The following is an 18,665-nucleotide window of genomic DNA, read 5'->3' on the forward strand; positions in this document are numbered from 1 at the left end:
CATCTCAAATTTCGTCAGGACAGATCCGGTCCGTTCCATCCTAGCGGCTGTTGCATTCTGATGTAGCGACGCGTCGTCCGCCGCCGGTACTGTCGCCCGCCAGCCGACGAGATCGCACGTTGCGCGGTAGTGGGTGATCTCGGGAATGCGATGATGGTGGGGGAGAGGACTATGACTAGCGGCGGTGGCGACGGCGACGGCGGTGGGGGAAGCTCGCGAAGAGCAGACGAGTGGGGTTCCCTCTGGTGAGTGTCTCGTGTCAGTTGAGCCGTGTGCCGCGTCGCGGTAATGTCGGTGCAGTAGTGTTGCGTCTCGCGTGTCTCGCCGAACACCGACGATGACGTCTTCCTTGTTGTGACTATGAGCGACTCGCGCTCGTGACGAGGATCATCGAGCACGTCGTACACCGGTCGTCGTCGTGTTCGCCTTCGTCCATATCGTCGTTGTTTTCCCTCGATCAGGGGACGCCGTCGGAGCGTGTACGACGTGGACTTGTCGCGTTCGTCGTCGCCGGTTTCTCAATCGGACGCACACGGGCTGATCGGGGTGCACTAGTGATTCGTGGGAGGCGCGAATTTCGTCGCCTTTTTCTCGATCGGGCGCGGACGAGAACCGATCGAGACGTGTCGGAACAAGATTTCGCGTACGACGTGAACTCAGCCGCTTGTCACCGCTATTTCAATATCTCAATAAGTGAGGCGCGCGCGGGCCAATAGATGCGCGCCGTTGGTTCGTGTGTTGCATGACGGGACTCGTCGTTGCACTGTGTCGGCCGACCGTTGGAAAATTGAAGGTGATCGCGCAAAGTAAAGCGTATTTCTCAGCGGAGCAGCTGTTTTTCCAGCCGGTGTCCGGAAAGATCCGTTTGAATATCTCGAGCGTCCTTGCGCGAGGGGAAATTTCAACGCATGGAATAGCCGGTGGTGTGACGTCGCGAGTGACTATACGAGTTTCTGCGTGCAGCAGGCTGCGTTTCCGAATCGGACGCCATTTCCAACAAGAAGTCGTCGAGTTACGTTTTCGGGAGCGAGTCGTCGCGCTTCAGCCGGTGAGTTGATCTATTCCGTTTCGTCGTCGCCGAATTCTTCGTTCTCAGTGCAGCGTTTGCCGAAGACGAGTAATTGAAAACGGACTCGTCGATCTGCCGTCGTGGATATCAAGTTTACGTGACAGTGAAGGCGAGTACGTCGCGAGTTTCAAGGTCGTCCGAAGGTGACGAGTCGTGAATTCGTTCGCGGGCGTCGTGCCGTTGTAGTCGAGTTTTGTGTTTTCCAACGACGGGAGCTTCCGCGAAGTACACCCTCACGAAGATCCCGTGGTGTCGATCTCGTGTTAACCTCACTCTACGATCGTCTTCCATTCGGCGCGAGCCGATCTCGCGTCGACGAAGAAAAAGCCGCGAAGTCGCGCCGAAGTCCTTCTCAACGACAACGCGGGTCGTTCGCGAGATTTGCTCCCTTGCCGGATCTCTCGAAACGGACGAGACTTGGCAGGTCATCTCCGCAGCTCGTCATCTCGCGGTGCGCGCAACGACACGTCGTGCGGAAATTGCGCCTCGTTTTCTCATCGATCTCGCGACACCACGCGACGACCACGTTACTCGCGCCAGCGGATGATCTCTCGCGAACGTGCGGGTAGAACGACATCGTTTTCTGTTTATATATTTATTTTTTTTTTCTTTTTGAAAGAGATACGTTTCGCCGAGATCGTCGCCGATTCGTGCATCAATCTCGAAAGCTCGTTTCTCTTCGCGTAAATAGACACTGTAAGGCCAGAGTAAGTGATGCAGCCCTGAGTGGCAGCGTGCCGGATTCGATCCTGCGAGGCACATCCGAAGGGTGCAGCAATACACAAAAGACCCAGAACGCGTCGGGATTTATCGAGACACGCTCGGGGCGACTGCTGTCGTGTGGCGCGTCGTTGGGAAGGACCGAGTGGTCCCTCTAAATTTTTCCCCAAATCTTCCGCCGTATCTCCCTCTCTTTCTCCCTCCTCTCGCACCACATGAAATAGAACAAGATTCGACCGGTCGTTTGCCTTCCAGCTCGTCACGGCTGCTGCTCCGCCTTCGCATTTACCCGAGGACCCGGACGAGAGAAGCGGTGTAAAAACTGAGACATCGACCGGACGATCGTATCATCGACGACGAGCGCCGGTTCTCCGACTCGATCGTACATCTCGTAATGAGCCGAGGAGCGGTACATGTCAAGCGGCGAACGTGACCGCCGCAAATCGTCGCCGCCGCGTGTCTCAGGGTCGTCGGTCCCGAGGCGACGCTCGTTAAAGACTGCGGTCGATCGCGCGCCGACGAGAATGTCGCGCTAGAGAACCATAGGTCCGATTTATTCGCCGAAACGATCCTCGCGCCTCGATGGACGTTGTGACGTCGTCTGGAAGGTGGCCTCGCGGGATGGTAGCTGCCAAGCACAGCGGATAAAGGAACGGAATCGTCGAACGAGGAGCTGCGGGGAGAGAGAGGGGAGGAGAGGAAGAAAGGACGGACGAGCGTAGACCGTTTTAAAAGAGTCGAACAAGCGCGGGGGCGTAGCCGGGCCTACACGAGCGCAACGAGATAGAGGAAGAAAGGAAGAGAGAGCCGAGATGACCATGGCGAGCAACATCGTGGTCGAGTGGCTGCGGTCGCTCCACCTCGGCCAGTACTCGGAGTCATTCATCGACAACGGCTACGACGACCTTGAGATCTGCAAACAGATCGGCGATCCGGATCTCGACGCGATCGGCGTCTTCAATCAGACGCACCGCGCCCGTCTATTGCAATCGGTCAAGACTCTGCGCGAAGAGGGTGCCGCGAGTGTATATTTTACGCTGGAGGAGACGAACGACTGCATCAATTGCGACAACGTCAGCTCCAAGTCGTCGAGAACGTCGTCCGAGAGGCCACCCAGCGATAAGGAAGTGCAACGCGCGTCGCCCACGGCCAGTTCCTCCAGCGGCGGTCAAGAGCTGACCAAGTTCGCGGACGAGTACGAGGAGGGCAAGGCCGAGCTGGTGAGAATTCCCAGGATGCAGCTGAGGATGTTGCTGCAGGAGAAACTGCGACACGACGGCATCAGACTGGCCTGCCAACCGTACACTACACCGGTGAGTCGATTTACTTTGGAGAGAAACTCCGTTGTGACACTGTAGAGTCTCTTGAAGCTGGGAGATATAGCTACTACTGAATATTACAACAGTTCAAATGCGAAACGATTGAATTTTGATTTCGAATAAGGAAAAGTCAATCTGGTAGAAAATCAATTACAACTGTGAAAATGAGAGAATAAAAAAGTACGTTTGAAATAGGAAAGCCGGTCCGCGCGAAATTAATAATTTATTTTTTTATTTGGAAATAGCTTGTACTTTTTCGTACACGTGCAATTAAGTTATCACCAGTTTTGGCATATATATATATATATATATATATATATATATATATATAAAATGAAACATAAATATTTTCTATTAATAAATTCGACACAATTAATATTTTATTGAATGCGCATTTTTGAAGAATATTTTGTGGTCAGTACAATGTTAACTAGTTATTAATTAATTGAACCGATATTAATTTACATAAATTACCTTAATTATGGACAAAATTGTGCGTCCCCCTCCCTGAGAACCTTTAAGAATTAACGTTCAAACGAATTCAATATGCATACACATGAAGTGTATAGTATGAGTCTAAAATAAACAACATGAATTATTATATAAATTAAATTACATACGTTACACATTAATATTAATAACAAGAATAATATATGAAGTTTACCGTGGACACAATGAAATGAATATTGTTCCAACGATACGTTTTTTCGTATAGAGCGTACTTTTTGTGATATTCAAGTACTAGCTATATTTTCCTTCGTGCTTCTTACACAAACGATAAGAATACGCGCAGCGATCACTTCCAATTTTACAAACGACGACATAATTCGGTTTTCGTGATATCGACATCGGTGATGTGTCGTCGACATTGTACGCTCCCATTTTCTTCATGTCATTTGCATTGGCATGCACGCATCACCTTTAATACATTACGATATGTGGTGCGATTAGCCACGACAATACTACTTGAATTATCAGGCTATCGAGCGAGCACTCAGGTGTGCCAGCCGCGATGGGGATACCTGAGACGAAGATAATGCTGAAAACTCGCAGCCCTCACGTGGCACGCCCTATACGAGCGTAGATAATCCCCTGATTCATTATTTCGTTGCATTAGCCACCAGCTCGAGATAAGAACAAGCGTGCTGTTTTACCATACACGTTCTTATCCTCTTTCGACTCACCGGTAACGCAACCGGTCATACGTTATGTCTTCACTTTTCCTACGTGCTTGGAAATTGCCTCCTTACAAATTTCAAGAACTATAGTGTGTTCTCGGTTATGCAGTGAAAACTGTATTTTATTTTATAAAAATAATTCGCAAAATTATAGATATCGGTACGCATAATATATATCATCTTATTTATCGCACGCGAAAACAGATATTATTTGCCGTAACTAAATTTACCTTGTGTCTGGTATTTGCAACACGTTCTGTTTTTCCGCTCATTGAACGAATTGGCCGTTATACTCACAATGCGTTTATACATGTGCATTTCAGTCAGTGGGTGAATTCGATTATCATTGAATTACTTACGCGGTGTGAAATAATAGGCACGTGGTAATATTTCTTATCAAAAGTATAAACGAGTTTTCGTTATTGGAATGCAAATAACTTTTAGACTATAACTGATCGCAAAAGGAAGCGTCTCAGAAGATACAGAATCTTGACTTGAAATGTGATTTAATTAATATGAGATGCGGTCGGTGAGACGCGGTATCGCTTGGAACAACGAAGCAACGTGACACCTAATTTTACTTTTGACGGAGAAAAACTAGTTTAGGAAGTTTTCATTATTATTACAACTTGTTCCTTATCGAACTAGAAGCAAGTTTTCCTTAAGGTTCTTTAAAGAAGTTACCGGAACGCGATTAATTGTTGAACTACGATCTACCGCAAGAGGAGGCGTTTTAGAAAATCACGCTTTGAAGACGCGGGATCTTCACTTTAGGCGTAATTTAATTTCACGAAATGCATAATACCGCGGTCCCAAGGCAGCGAAGAAACGCCTGATTTACTTTTGACGCTGGGAGAACTCAGTTTAAAAAGTTTTCACCGTTATTACAACTAGTTGTTTCTTTTTAACTTACGTACACGTAGCCACGACGTCTCATATTCGCTTCGCTCTTTATTTATGTGTCAGCGATGTAGCGTAAAGTTACATAAACGTGTCTTTGCATCCCGGCCTGGCTACATCCGTGGTCTGTTGTTTGTAAAAGGGAATTTTCCGCACAGTCCTAATTGAGATACGCGAACGCGTAGAGGTGAGTTCGCTCGGAAGACGTTTTCTCCGGGAAACTTTCGCGTGCGTTGTCGCGAGAGGGAGCGGTTCGAGGCAAGTACCACGCGTAGGGAAGCACTCGACTCGCGGCGCGCTTAACAAGTACGTACGTTCTCAACGCGACTAAGTCGTCCGACAGAGTTTTCGATTTCCCGGTAACTTCGTTGATGGAGTTTAATATATCCGCGCGTAGGATGCCGAGTACTCAGTGTGTGCATATTCGTTCGCTTGCTCGCAAGCAAGCACGTGCTTTCAAAACGGGACTGCGAGCCGAATCGGCGAGAGATGTATTCGTGTCGAAGCTGAAGTCTGATACACGTGTGGAATTAGCGATGAATTTAGTCAGTACCGTGCGTCGAGTTCGGAAAAGGCTTCGGGCTAATGTGAATTCACCGCGATAGAGAGAGAGTCGGCTGCGCATACGCGTTGGCGCGCTCGTTGTACTTCCGTTTACGATGCAAGAACCAGATCGAGATGGAGAATTTAACGGCTCGTGCATGCAGCTCTTTCTCCCGTGCAAGCTCTCGCCCGCCTCAGAGTTATTTCATTTTTTATGTCCCCTTTCTTCCACTCCCCCTCCTTCTCTTCGTCATTTCACGGCAACGAGAGCGATATACGCGTCGGTGCGTATGAAAGCTCCGTTTAATGCCTATTACTTTTGAAACATGTTTTCGTACGTAAAGAATAATATGATACGTATGTCTCGGCTGGAAGTTACGTAAATTGAGAATTTTTAGCGCGGAAGAATTTTCGCTTCGCTATATCTGCCGAGGAAAAAAACCTGGCTGGGTTTTACATGTGCAAATACACATGTATATATACGCGTGTTTCTCCTTACACTAGGGATTAAAATTCCAATAAATTTTGCCGTGCAAATTCGCGAATACGACATGAATCATTCATATCTGCCCCAGTGTAGGATACGCGTACTTCGTATTTTTACCGTTGAACTTGGTTCGATCCCACGCGGAATCCTTTATCCGTGATGTACTTCGTTATTCGTCGCACAGCGAGTCGCGTCCGCGTGCGATTAATTGGACATTGAGAGTAAAACGCGCCGAGTGACAATTTCGAGAATGATTAGTCATACGCTCGTTATCAGAGTTATAAAGCCGCCGTGCTTTATCGTTCCGGCAACAAGTTTAAAGCCTCGCTTTGTCGCTAATGAGTCGAGGTACACGCGTGTGGTGATATTCTCTCTCTCTCTCTCTTCCCCTCTGCTGCATGCATTCTCGTTCGTTAATTAACTGTACGAGGAGGCGAATGCAGACGAAAAGATAGACATTCGGTGTTCGAGAGTGTGGGTGGCTTTTATCTCGTGCGGATAAATTCGACATTACTTACACTCGTGTCGGGCCGCGACGTTATAAAACGACGTTTATGCCGTCTACCATCGCCTTCGGTGAGGCCGGCTCTTATTCTCTGAGCTTATTGCTTCTGCGATGCTCAGGCGTATCGCTAAAGACGGCGCGTGAACGAAACGCATCGATTTTTCGCGACGACGAAATGGCTCGTAACGCTAAGAGAATAATGTAAAAAGATTGACATATTCGACATTCACCGCCTTGTGTGAAAAATTTATGCGAACAAAAGTCAACGGTATTGTAAATGAAAATCGAAAGATTGTGTGAAAAATACGAACACTGGAATCTATTCAAGAGTGAATGCATCGATTCATTGTAGCAGGCCAATGAAAATTGTCGTCGCGCCAGCAAGAAAACGATAACGAAACTCGCAAAGTCATTTCGTTTAGTGATGCAGCATTAACATGTTTGCGCTCGGAAGTTTCATCTCTGTGTACTTATTGTGAACGCGTCGCTCTTGCGCGAAACTAGTGCAGGCGCACATTATAATCGTACGCGCGCGGAACACATGTATAATTGCGTATAGCCCTCTATCGTCTAAGGAACTATTATCTCTCTAATATCAACGATGTTTCCCGCGCGAATTGTTTTGACGAACAACGTAGTTACAATGTTAACAAGTGTTTCGTGAAAAAACTTTACAAAATAATTTTGTTTATAAAAATTCCTCATACTGACTGCAAATCGTCGCGTAACCGGAACCCGCAATTGGAATGCATCGCTCGAATTTACGGGTACGTGTCGTGGTTTTTATTTTTACACATCGTCGATGTCCATTCAAATTAGTTCGAAAACTTTAATTTATTCTCCACGCGGTTGAACGGAACGCATGATTTCGCAGAAACACAGATTGCACGGTGCAAACGAGCTATCAACATTTGACGACGGAAGTTGCAGCGCAGAACAAGCGTTCTCGTTTGACGGCAGCGCGTAAAACTGTTATGGCCTATTACAGATTATGAAAAAATTACATTCATATCGAAACCGTTCAATTTTTCTTTGCTCACGTTTACAACAATTATTGCATTTTCGTTTGCGTGTATCAGCAACTAAATTGTTTTAGTTGTTTTAAGACACGGGTTTTACGAATTTTATCTCACTTTGAAATTATAGAGCTTTGATATACTGAATGTTCATAGTACGTCAGTAGATAATTCTGGATTTTTCTGAATAAATGCTGAGCGAGATTGCCGAAATTAATTCACTCAAAGCAACTGACAATTCAATTATTACGGTTTTCACTAGTTGTTATGAACGGGAAACGATTGTCGTGGCATTTTTAGTTTCGTTCGAAAATAGAAGAAAACGCTCGCGTAAACGTATTATGGAAAAATTATCGATTCCAAGCAGGGCTTTGACGGCTTAATGGGAATTTAATATTGAAGCTTAATTATGAAAATATTGAATGTTATGTACTTTTTATCGGAAAGAAATTATAATGAATATCGGGAATTGGATAAAATTCGCGCCAAGAATAAAATTCGTTTTATATTTGTTGCATAATTTATAGCGGGAAAATAATACTGTTATATCTTTATAACTTTAAACAAGTTATTAGAGACAATTCCAACATAATTACGCGCAAATTATATTAATACAAATTTTCTCGCTTCTCTCACGAATTCATGTCGCGCATAGAAGTAAAGAGAAAAAGACAATATACACGTTATTATTTCGAAATATAGACTGTAATACGTATTTTGCGTGATATCCAGACTGATCGATCGAACAACTACAAAAACTACAAATTGAGGTGCAGAAAAGTTTCCGAGAGTTACAAAGAGGGTCGCATCGGCCGCACGATTATTCATGCGTACCGATTCATTTATGAACTTTCGAGTGGCCCAAATGATGCTCGCTTTCATTTACGGTTCTGTGTACCAATAAGCGCGAGTGCACTTTCCATCCTGTTTGTAAAATTTTAATGCGTTTGATTCAGCGGTACAGGCCAAACGACGAATTCCCCATCCTCTAACTTCACTCCCCGATATACAGCTCGCACCTGACACGATTCCGTTATAAGATCCAAATGGGGTCACAATCGTGTAAATAAAAAGGAAATAAAATATGTAATTTTCTGTTTTTAATAAGCATAATTTTTTCGGCGGGAAGATTAATTCGATCTTATTAATTTAATAAAAGATATTGAAGATCGATTGTTTGACAATCCATGCGGTATCTTTAATGAAAAGATAACAATGCGAGAAAGAGAGAGAGAGAGAGAGAGAGAGAGAGAGAGAGAGAGAGAGAGAGAACAAATTCTAACTTCCGATTTTAAATTTTAAATATTCTCGACATAAAAATTCTGAATCACATTATGCAAACTTATCTTGTAATCGTAACTCCGCTCGTCGGAGATCAGCAGCGGCAGCTGGACCGAACACAGCGCGTGGAAAGGCTTTTTTTACAATTTTCCATCTCGCGTTTCGTAAATTTCCTTAGTTTTCAAGCGCGTGCAGCTAGCAAATACCCAAAGGCGATTTATTTTATAACCAGCGGCGGATCAAAATTTCAGAAAGTCCCGCGAATAATCGCTGCAAACCGAAACCGCACTCGCGTGTTTTCGACGCGAGAGGAGCGTGCCGGTGGACACGATCCGCACTCCGGATCAGAAACTATCATGTGTCGTCGCTTTGTCGTCTCTCGCCTCTGGCGATCACATATATGAATAACACGATTACATGGCTGACGACCGTCTCCGCGGTCGGACATACTTCGAACTTTACGCACCCATATATTACCCCTTTTTCTCGCGGGGAGCACACATGCATGCGAGCAAATGACCGAATGGAGAAAAATAAAAAATCCTGTTTCTCTCTCATAGCACGGTGGTCCGGTCGTCACCTGCGCCTTTCGGCCTCAGTCCGCGCTCGCGTTCTCCATCTCTTTCAGACACTCTCGCACACGTGTGCACGCGAAAGCCCCTTGTGTTCGCGCGCATTCGAGTGCATCGACCGTTGTCAAAAATGATACTTTCCATCTCGAGACCGGACGTGCACTTTCGTATTTACGTATACAGTCCCGATTCGCGGTCACGCGCTCGTTCGCTCGCGCAGAAGGTCCGATTTGTTCGGCGCCTCGGTCGGCACGTATCTCGCCAATCAACATTCCAAGCATAGGGACTACGTAGCCAATTACGGTACCCGCGATACAATCGCCGCCACTATGCGCGCCTATTTATCCGTCCGGCTCGTTGGAACGCGGCCCGCGACGGTGCAACTAACACCTCGCGAAAATTGCGCCGCGTGCTGCTACGTCCGTTCGTTGAGTTCCACGGAAAATGCATCGTATATTCTCGCGATCGGCGCTTCATCTCGCAACTGTTTTCGTTCTCCCCCCCCCCTTTTTTTAAGCTTACCGCTCATTACCGCCGCACCTTCTCGTAATCGTTCGTGGAACAGCTGGCTACTGGCGATAGTTCTCGGTTTGAAAGATGTAATCTACGTTAAATGATCTCTTATGGAAGCACGACCCTGTTTTACGATTTTATTAGACTAATTGGATAAAGTGGTTAAGAGAGAAACGCTTTGACGTGCGGCCTGTGTAATATACTCTATACATTAAATCGTCGCGCGCTTCTTGGTAATTTATTTTGTAACCAAGTAAATTAGAGCAGCAAAATGCGTTTTTACGTTCTCTCTTTACTTCAGAATTGAATTAATTCTAAAGTGACTCTTTTGACTAATTTGAAGGGAGAACGATAAATTCGCGTGTATTATATATAATTATTCAACGGCTTACTTTGTGCGGCTTTATTCGCTGGCATATTTAATATGCAATTAATTTGTCGTCATCGAGGCATAATTTTTTCTCGATATCGAAATTCATGTTTTCCTATATAATACAGTATATAATGTAATAACTAATACAACGCTGGAGATGTGATGAACGCGTATATTTTTGATCGATGCAATGCATCGCACCTAAAGATATCCATGTAAATATATTTTTCATTGCACACTATGAGATATAGATGGCTGTATAAAAGCAGCTGACCTAGATCAAACGCGCTCCATAACGACGCAATGAACAAGACACATGTTCGTAAATTTACAATTTTACATATACACGTTTGCACCAGTGGACAGGTTTATCTCGCGATCAAGTTGTCATCGATTGTTTTAGACGATCAAATGTCACGCAGATACTTTGAGCGAAATATCTCTGATATCTGATATAATTGACAAATGATATAATGACAGATACTTTTTAAAGATTTCAAGAGAGATATTAAAAATATTATCTTGGAAATACGCGAGCCGTCTTTCGCTTTTACGTTTATTCTTATTTTTAATCTTAACTCTCACCACATTCCAGTCCAGTCCAAGACTGCTTCAACGTCTTTCCATTTTCTAGTTTTCATATAGAAGTAAGATACATTTAGAGGTGGGTTAAATATCCAGCGCTCGTATGACGCGTCGTTCACGCGTTTCCGACTCGACCTTGCCGCGCACGATGGGAAGAGTTCCGTGAGCGTCATAAAGTGATCGAACAGTACCTCTTCATCCTCAAGGCGTCTCTGACTCGTCTGGCGAATTTCCGTTATTCACGCCCACAGGAGTGGTCGTTATTCTGCCGGCAACCGCACGTGCTACTCTTTTACGCCGATGAGAGTTGAATTGCGCCAACTTCGATCGTAACCCGCTTTCATCCGCGTCGCGCGGTTCTCTCTCTTTATTCCCCGTGATAACGGATGTACACGCACTGAGATTTTGCGAAACTTCTCGCTGCATAAATATTTATTTCGGCCGACTGATCGCGAGCAGAAGGCGGACAGCCGCGCGCGGGAATCGCCGAATTATCCATCGACGTTACACTTTTCCAGAGTCGTTAATTATTCAGACGCAATTTGAACTCCGGTTTCCATTTCTTATAGAGCACGGTGCACACCATCTTATATTTCCATAAACGCAAACACGGAGACGGTAATAGGGCGTTAACTAAATGGCCAAGTACCTTCTCTCCGTCGGAACGATACATTTGGGAAATTGAGAAAAAGATTGCTTTCCTCCGAAAAAACCTGCGCTTTATTACACTCCTCTTTATGATACTTCCGTTACTCACATAGATCGTTCTTCATTACTAACCCACGTAAAACACACATTTAACTTGAATTCGAGACGACGTTACCTTCTCATCAACTCTTCGGAAAGCTTCAATCGATTAAATTCAATTAAATTGTCGGCGGCTGAAAAACGTTCGGATGGACTTTGGTCAGCTAATAGAATAATTAACTCCTCCCGATTAGCGATTCCATGGATCGTTAATCTCGCGGTTCTACATTCGACACTCGAATATAGATACGTACTCTCCGTCAGGCATGGCACACGAATACAAACCGTGCGTCTAAGTCGCTATCGCTTGATATTTCGAGACAGACGCTGGACGCGGCGAGCGACCGACCTTCCCGCTCTCGCGGTATAACTATAGCGCATCGGTGTAATAGCCTTTAAATATTTGAACGAATGTTCAATCGATATACCTGTCCTGTCCCTTGGCCGAGCGCGTCGCCGCTCTTTCCCGAGCCTTGCGCGCTCGCTGTTCCATTCCCTTCTAACCCATTCCTTTCCACCTGGCAGTCGGGCCTCCCGAGCACGTTTTCATGAAATATCGAACACGTGGAATGAGATTCTCTTATTCCGTAAGGGGAATAGAGCCGGCGGAGAACGGTGTGGTCGGACTAGAGCCTGCGGACGAAGGAGAGAGCGCGGGTCGAAACGGCAGATATTACGCGTCGCTCGCGACGACGCGGCCGTATGATTGATGCAAGACGGTTATGCCGGCCGTGCGTATCCGCGCTGCTCTGTGTACGAACGTGGCGTGCGATTATTATTCAAATTTTCACGATAGCGCGCGCCCGGCGGGCTTTCAGCGGGCGGCCGAGATTGCCCGCCGAGATTGCCTCTAGTGAATATTTATTAAACGCGCCTATTTGTTAATCGTTGTTTCGCGCCGCGCGAGCGGATACCTCGCGTCATTTCCAGCGCGTCGCGGCGGCTTATCGTCGCGCGTTTTTCCCGCTACCATCTTTCTACCGCCGGATCTCATCGTTCCCTCGCAAACAGAATGTCAGGTCTGAAGATGTAATCAAGGAGAGTCTGGAAACGTCGCGAGACGAGCATCGAGTGTATGAACACGGAATTTATGGTTCTCGCGGCAACCATCATTAATAATCCCACCTTTGTCTCTCTGTCTTCAGCTTCCTTTTCCTATCCGTCTTACGCTCTCTCTAGATCTCGTGTTGACGAGACACTAAGATTCCGTCTCTCAACATTAGCGCGTTCGTACGTTTCCCTGCTTCTTCCGACTGCTTCGGAACTCGACGAAAATGATACGTTGCGGGCGAGCGAGCGCTATCGCGTACCTGCCCCTGCAGAGAGAAGCGAGTTTGGAGTGGCATTAATGAAGAGACATCGTCGCGACTCGTTGTGATAAAGCGAGGAGCCGTTAGCGTCGCTTTTAATTAAGCTCCCGCTTTTAACGCGCCGATTATGAGAGCGAAGAATTTATATACGTTTAACCTGAAATTACCGAGTAGCTGCGACATCGATTACGCTACGGTGCATCTACGATGCAAGACGGGCGGGATGCTGCAACGCGCTTCGTGTTTTGCAGCGAGAAAATCGCTTCTTCTTCGAATACAGTTATATGCTCCCACGTCTCGATCATTCGTCTCCGAGTCGCTCGTCTCGCAGTATCAGATGAATTCTTAGTTAATCAACGTACATTGTTGATCATAAATTGAGACGCATATTATCGCGGTGTCGCTATGATGAATGACATCTCTATCTCACGGATAAAATACGCATGCATATGACAAGTTTTACAATTAAAATATGCAAACAAAGTTAACTTCTGTTCCTTTTTTGGAAAATTTTTTCCACGGTTTTCTCGCTTCCCTGCTTAAGCTCATTTTGGAAATTTTCGTTGTGGAAGAGGAAATGAAACGTCCGTGACGAGTATGGAATTACAGACAGAGAGCGGCTGTGCGTATACATATTTATCAAGCGCGCTATCGCGATATAGCAGCAACAACGAAATATCCACCGCGGGTGTTCAGATCGATCTGACGATCGTGCACCGTCACTTCCGTCTCTCCGTTTCTCGGTCTCGATTTCACCCCGTCGTGCATCGCGCTTGTCGGCCCGTCGCTTGACTCCGGTGTCTGTCTTGTTTCGATTCAATTTGTCCTTACGCCTCCTCCGCTACCCACGCGCGGTTGGAATACGCAGGCGAACGGGTTAAACGAGCAAACAGATTCAATATCCGACATTGGAGTACGGTTCGAAATATCATGTCTATACGCGCGATCCCGTGGACAGTCAAATTAACGAGGTATCTATTGTCTTCGCAACGTACAACAATATCGTCGATTCTGAGAATACGCCGGAAAAATAATTTTCTTCTCAGCTGTCAATTTCGCGTGTCGATTACATTCACAACGTGAGTTAAATTCAGCTCAGGACGCGGAGAGCGCGACTTCCTTACGAGCGCTCGCCGGTTGCGTAATAGTTTGTTGCGTAACGTAAAATGAAACATAAATCACTTCAAAATTCTAGATAAAATACCGTCGGGTGTCACTTGTCCGTTGATCGAGCCTTTAAGATTAGCCGACGCGCAGTGTTCTGCGTAAAAACTCATGAATCATACTTCCGATATATCGTGCCGAAAAAAATTGCTCGCCGAAAACCGTCGCTTTGTAAACTCTCATTATGCGTGCGTGCATGCGCTGGCAGTTCTCCCAATTTTCCGGACGGCCGGTTCCATCGATAACAGTCGCTATTAATTAGCTTACTGCACTCTCACGCGGCGTAATTTGCAGCAATCGAGCGACGCACTTTGTATCTCGGCGCGCGTATCCCGCTGACATTAATAACGGTGCAGTTCATTCGAGGAGGCCATTAGTCGCTGTCTCTTGGAGCGCTAAGCCACTGCGCCGAACCAAGGGATAGTTGGCGGCGGAGTCTGTCCCAAAGTCGCGAGAGCCTGCTTCGTTACGAGCGGATACACGTGGGATAGGATTTTCCTTTCTCGAGGATTTCACCGACTCCTTCCCTCCGCCCCCCGCTGTCTTGTTCACCACTGCCGTCCCTCCTTCGCGACTTTGTGTACAAGCCGTGTCGAGCTACCGAACTTTTCGAAGGCGCGAGGGGTTCGAGGCTCGATTAAGGGTGACTATAGGTATACACGTTAGGCCTGGCGTCTCTGAGCAGTAAGTAATCCCCGTTCTCCCCGCCTAGCTGGGATAGAAGGATAGAGGGAAACTTCCGTGATGTTGGATCGACCTCCTACGCTCTCCATGGAAATGTCATTCCGAGCGCGAAAGAATCGCGATACGTTTAGTCATCGAGGCCGATAGCGAGTGAATTGTACGCGTGACATGTTTTAATTGTAGTGTGAAATTTGGATGATCGGATGGAGCAAAGCGTGAAAAATGTGAAGCCATCCGCATTTCTTATACTTTACCTCCGACATCCGAGATTCATGCTTGATTACTTATGCCGAGTCGATGCATCGGCGGAGGCTCCGCGCGGTACTTCGAAAATCCACCTCGCTATCTATCTTTCCATCCTCCGCCGCGTACGTGCCAACAATTTGCACGCTCTGCAAATTGGGCGGACTGCTTACAGAGTTGTAGTTTATTACGCGGGGCCCACTTGAGAACTTCGCTTACCTCTTCGGGAGAACAGCGAGGTAAGCGAGTGCGCGGGGTGGAGGGAGCGGACCGAGTTGCAGGAGAGAGAGAGAAAGGTCGCCGTCGATGGGCCGTTTATCGGTGTTTCGCCGGTATGCACTCAAAGCGCATTACGTAGCGTTATGCGTTTTCCGTCGACGTCGAGAGAAAGAAAGAAGGCACGTAGGGCCTTGAAATGACCAATGAGGGTACGCTGCCTCGTTCGCCCGTACTCTTAACGCTATTTCGTTCCCTCCCCGTAACGCGGGGCGCGCTCTCCACATCGCCCTTTCTGGTCTCCTCGCGCACGCACCGACTGAGTACACCGATACGTGCATACACATGTGTACACGCGAGTGTGCACCTCGCGCGCGCGGACCTGGCAGTTAAGTAGACGCATTACCGCGCGCGCAAGTATTCCCTCGACCGGGTTGGCACGCAACGCATGCCGCGCGCTATCTGACCGGCATTAAGGACTCGCCGGGCTGTATTACGGCCGCCGGGTAATAAACATGTTTAATTGCAACGCTAATGGCGAGGTGGGGGTTAAGGGGGAGGGTGGCACGGCGAGGCGAAAGTGCCCGAGCACGGGAACAACCCTTAGCCGCCACGGTCCAAAGCCATTCCGACGCTCTTGCTTTCGCGCACAATGCCGCCGTTACGCCGCCGTGATGTCGGCTCCCGAAAGGAAAGGAGAGCGAGCTACCGATAATCGATTACACCGATGATTGGCCGGGATGGAAAATGCGGGGTGATCGATTTGAGCGTACGGCGCGTTTAAGAGCCGCGCCGCTTTGCATACCAGCTCAGCTTCTGTTATTGACGTTTATTACTCACCGCAGGCGTCTGCTGATACGGTATTGTGGCCGGCTGGCTGACTGACTGACTGGTTGTCGGCCGGTGGTCTACGGTATTTTGCGTATTACTCGCCCTAGATCGCGCGTCTTCCTTCTTGTCTTTGTGCTTCCCCCTCCTCCCTCTCTCCCTCTCCCTCTGAACTTCTCCGAATTGATTACGCGCTTGTCTATCCATGATGAACTCATCGATCGATTAAGCCTCGAATATCTGCCGCACGAAAGCGGTCTCGAGTGGAATAGTTACCGCTACGCCAAATATTGTGACAAGCGACGATCGAATTTCCGAAAACTCTCACGCTTTGATTTCATTGTTTGTTTGGCACACTGTCTTTTTCATTGTTCCTTTTCTTGCTCTCGTAATCACTTTTGCCCGGTATTCTAATCCTTCAGTAAAGATAAACTCGCGCGTACGTGTCGAATTGTAACGAAATCGATATATGGTCAACTTTTCGTTCTGCATCGTGTCGATTTCCGTAGGTAATTAATATAGTCACCGGGAGGATTGAAAATTCGATTAATCCGCCGCCGCCGTCGTCACCTGACGTTGATATATAACGGCGGGTATCAACACGCGATAATTTATGTCACGTTACAAGTATCGTAGCATCTACTCGCGCCGGCGACGCATTATGCGATTCATTTTGATCGGCGGCGATAACGCGCCGGGCTCTCCGGTCACGCCGCAGCAAATTCGTCTTTTCTTCGGGCTCGAAAGAAACGCGACTTCAAGTGATTCCGCGTCACAGTGTTATCGCGTCCGGTATATCGGTGGCGTTGCGCACCCCAAGGCGATAAAATCGTCGGCAGGTCCGTCGGTCTTATCAGCCCCGACCGATCGATCGTTCGAGGGTAGCGCGCGTGGGTCACTGCTAGGAGCCAGGCACGGCACGAAACAAAGGCATAGTCTCGTTACTGGGGATTAAGCGACACTGACGGAAGCAAAAAGCTTCGTGGGCTGATGCTGGCTGGTCGCACGGTCGCTCGAAATTCTTCGGGCCGAGCGAGAAATTGCGAATTAGGGTGCGATCACGCGTCGAGGACTCTCCGTTCGCGAACGGTGAGTGTTTCGCTCGGAAACACGTTACACGAGAAATATCGTTTGGTAATTTTGTCGTTACGTTCAATATTCTGAAACGTACACTGGCGGCGTTCGTTCATTTCGATATGTCTGAAAGTTTTCAAATTCAACGGACGAATGAAAAAAAAACAGTTTTAAAAAGTTAAATAGCTTGATCGCGCGTGCCCTCGCTTTTATTTCGAGCGATATTTATGCGCCACCAATTAAGAGCGGTGCTAGCGAGAGATTCGCTGCTGTCCGTTTTAACGGCGCAACTCAAAGGTAGTCCCCTCGAAATGGGTCTTCAAATGGATTTTCGAGTATCGGAGTAGCCAACTAATCGAGCAGGTCCGTAGCGTCGGCATCGAAAATCTGAGTATCGGATATTCAATTTGGGCGTTAATTCAGCAGCCGGTTCGAATATTTGGACGGATGAATTCATATCGAGAATTCGTATATTCTATCTCCGCGCGTGGATCCGACAAAATTAGATAATTCACATGTCAAGCATGGGTCTGAAACGTAATGGTCTGTAATGACATGGTCTAACCACGCGTGTTAATGTTTGAGATGCTCCGGCATTATAATGTATATAAATTCAACAGATATCATTTTCAGCCGTTCTGCTACACGATGATCCGCTCACGATTATCAAATAGCACATTGCTTCGCTTTGTTCAGCTGTGCTACTCGTTTTGCAATGTAATGGTATTCTACTTGCAGGAATCAAATAATATAATACCGACGCTGATTCGCATTTATTTAATTAATATCTTTATGAATCCTCGAGCTCGCTCATTACTCTCGGTTCTATTTGCGTATCTCGATATGTGGTCTGAGGAAACACGGAGAAACGCGCCCGAACGTGAACATATTTAACGCGACTTGAATAATCATACACGATGTATGTCGAGTTAATAGAATCGTCGGCGCCACCGACGTTATAGCGCGCGATCTTGACGTATGTCCCACGCGACTCGAGCGGAACAAACATCGTCGTGTGGACACGAGACATATCGCGACTTGAGTACCTGTACGAGCAGAGAGAGTGTGTCACGAAATTTCGACTGGCGCGAGTCGCCACGCCGCGAAAGGCATAACGGTCGTATTATACGCGGGGCGGGTTGGCAGGTGGCAGCGTATAAGGACCGCCGTAAGTCAGGAATCTTTAATGCTGTCCCGTTAGCCGCACGACCGGCATGAGTTATTACCGTTTCCGGGTGTGCCGGGCGCGAGGCGCGCGATTTATCAGCCGCCTTTAACTCCGCTTTGCCACGGCGCGGAAGAAAGAGTCGCCGAAAAAGTCAACCGTTCGCCCCCCCC

The 18,665-nt window shown here is 47.2% G+C and overlaps 1 protein-coding gene across 5 annotated transcripts in view; it reads left to right on the plus strand.

Annotated features, from left to right (window-relative positions):
- Positions 1-282: 282 nt before the first annotated feature.
- LOC106749846 (SAM and SH3 domain-containing protein 1-like) overlaps positions 283-18,665 on the plus strand; it is a 335,009-nt gene continuing 316,626 nt past the window's right edge. For 3 of the 5 annotated variants that reach the window (XR_001374885.1, XM_014629705.1, XM_014629704.1), the window contains exon 1: positions 283-3,102. Coding sequence is in view for 4 of the 5 variants with exons in the window: in XM_014629705.1 (XP_014485191.1) it covers positions 2,602-3,102 (501 nt within the window). In the remaining variant the exon portion in view is untranslated. The remainder of the gene's footprint in view (positions 3,103-18,665) is intronic. The other 2 variants (XM_014629702.1, XM_014629703.1) reach the window with 2 other exon arrangements.

The sequence above is a fragment of the Dinoponera quadriceps genome, unplaced genomic scaffold (genome assembly GCF_001313825.1).
Source record: "Dinoponera quadriceps isolate SergipeBrazil2010 unplaced genomic scaffold, ASM131382v1 scaffold4498, whole genome shotgun sequence".
Classification (NCBI taxonomy): Eukaryota; Metazoa; Arthropoda; class Insecta; order Hymenoptera; family Formicidae; genus Dinoponera; species Dinoponera quadriceps.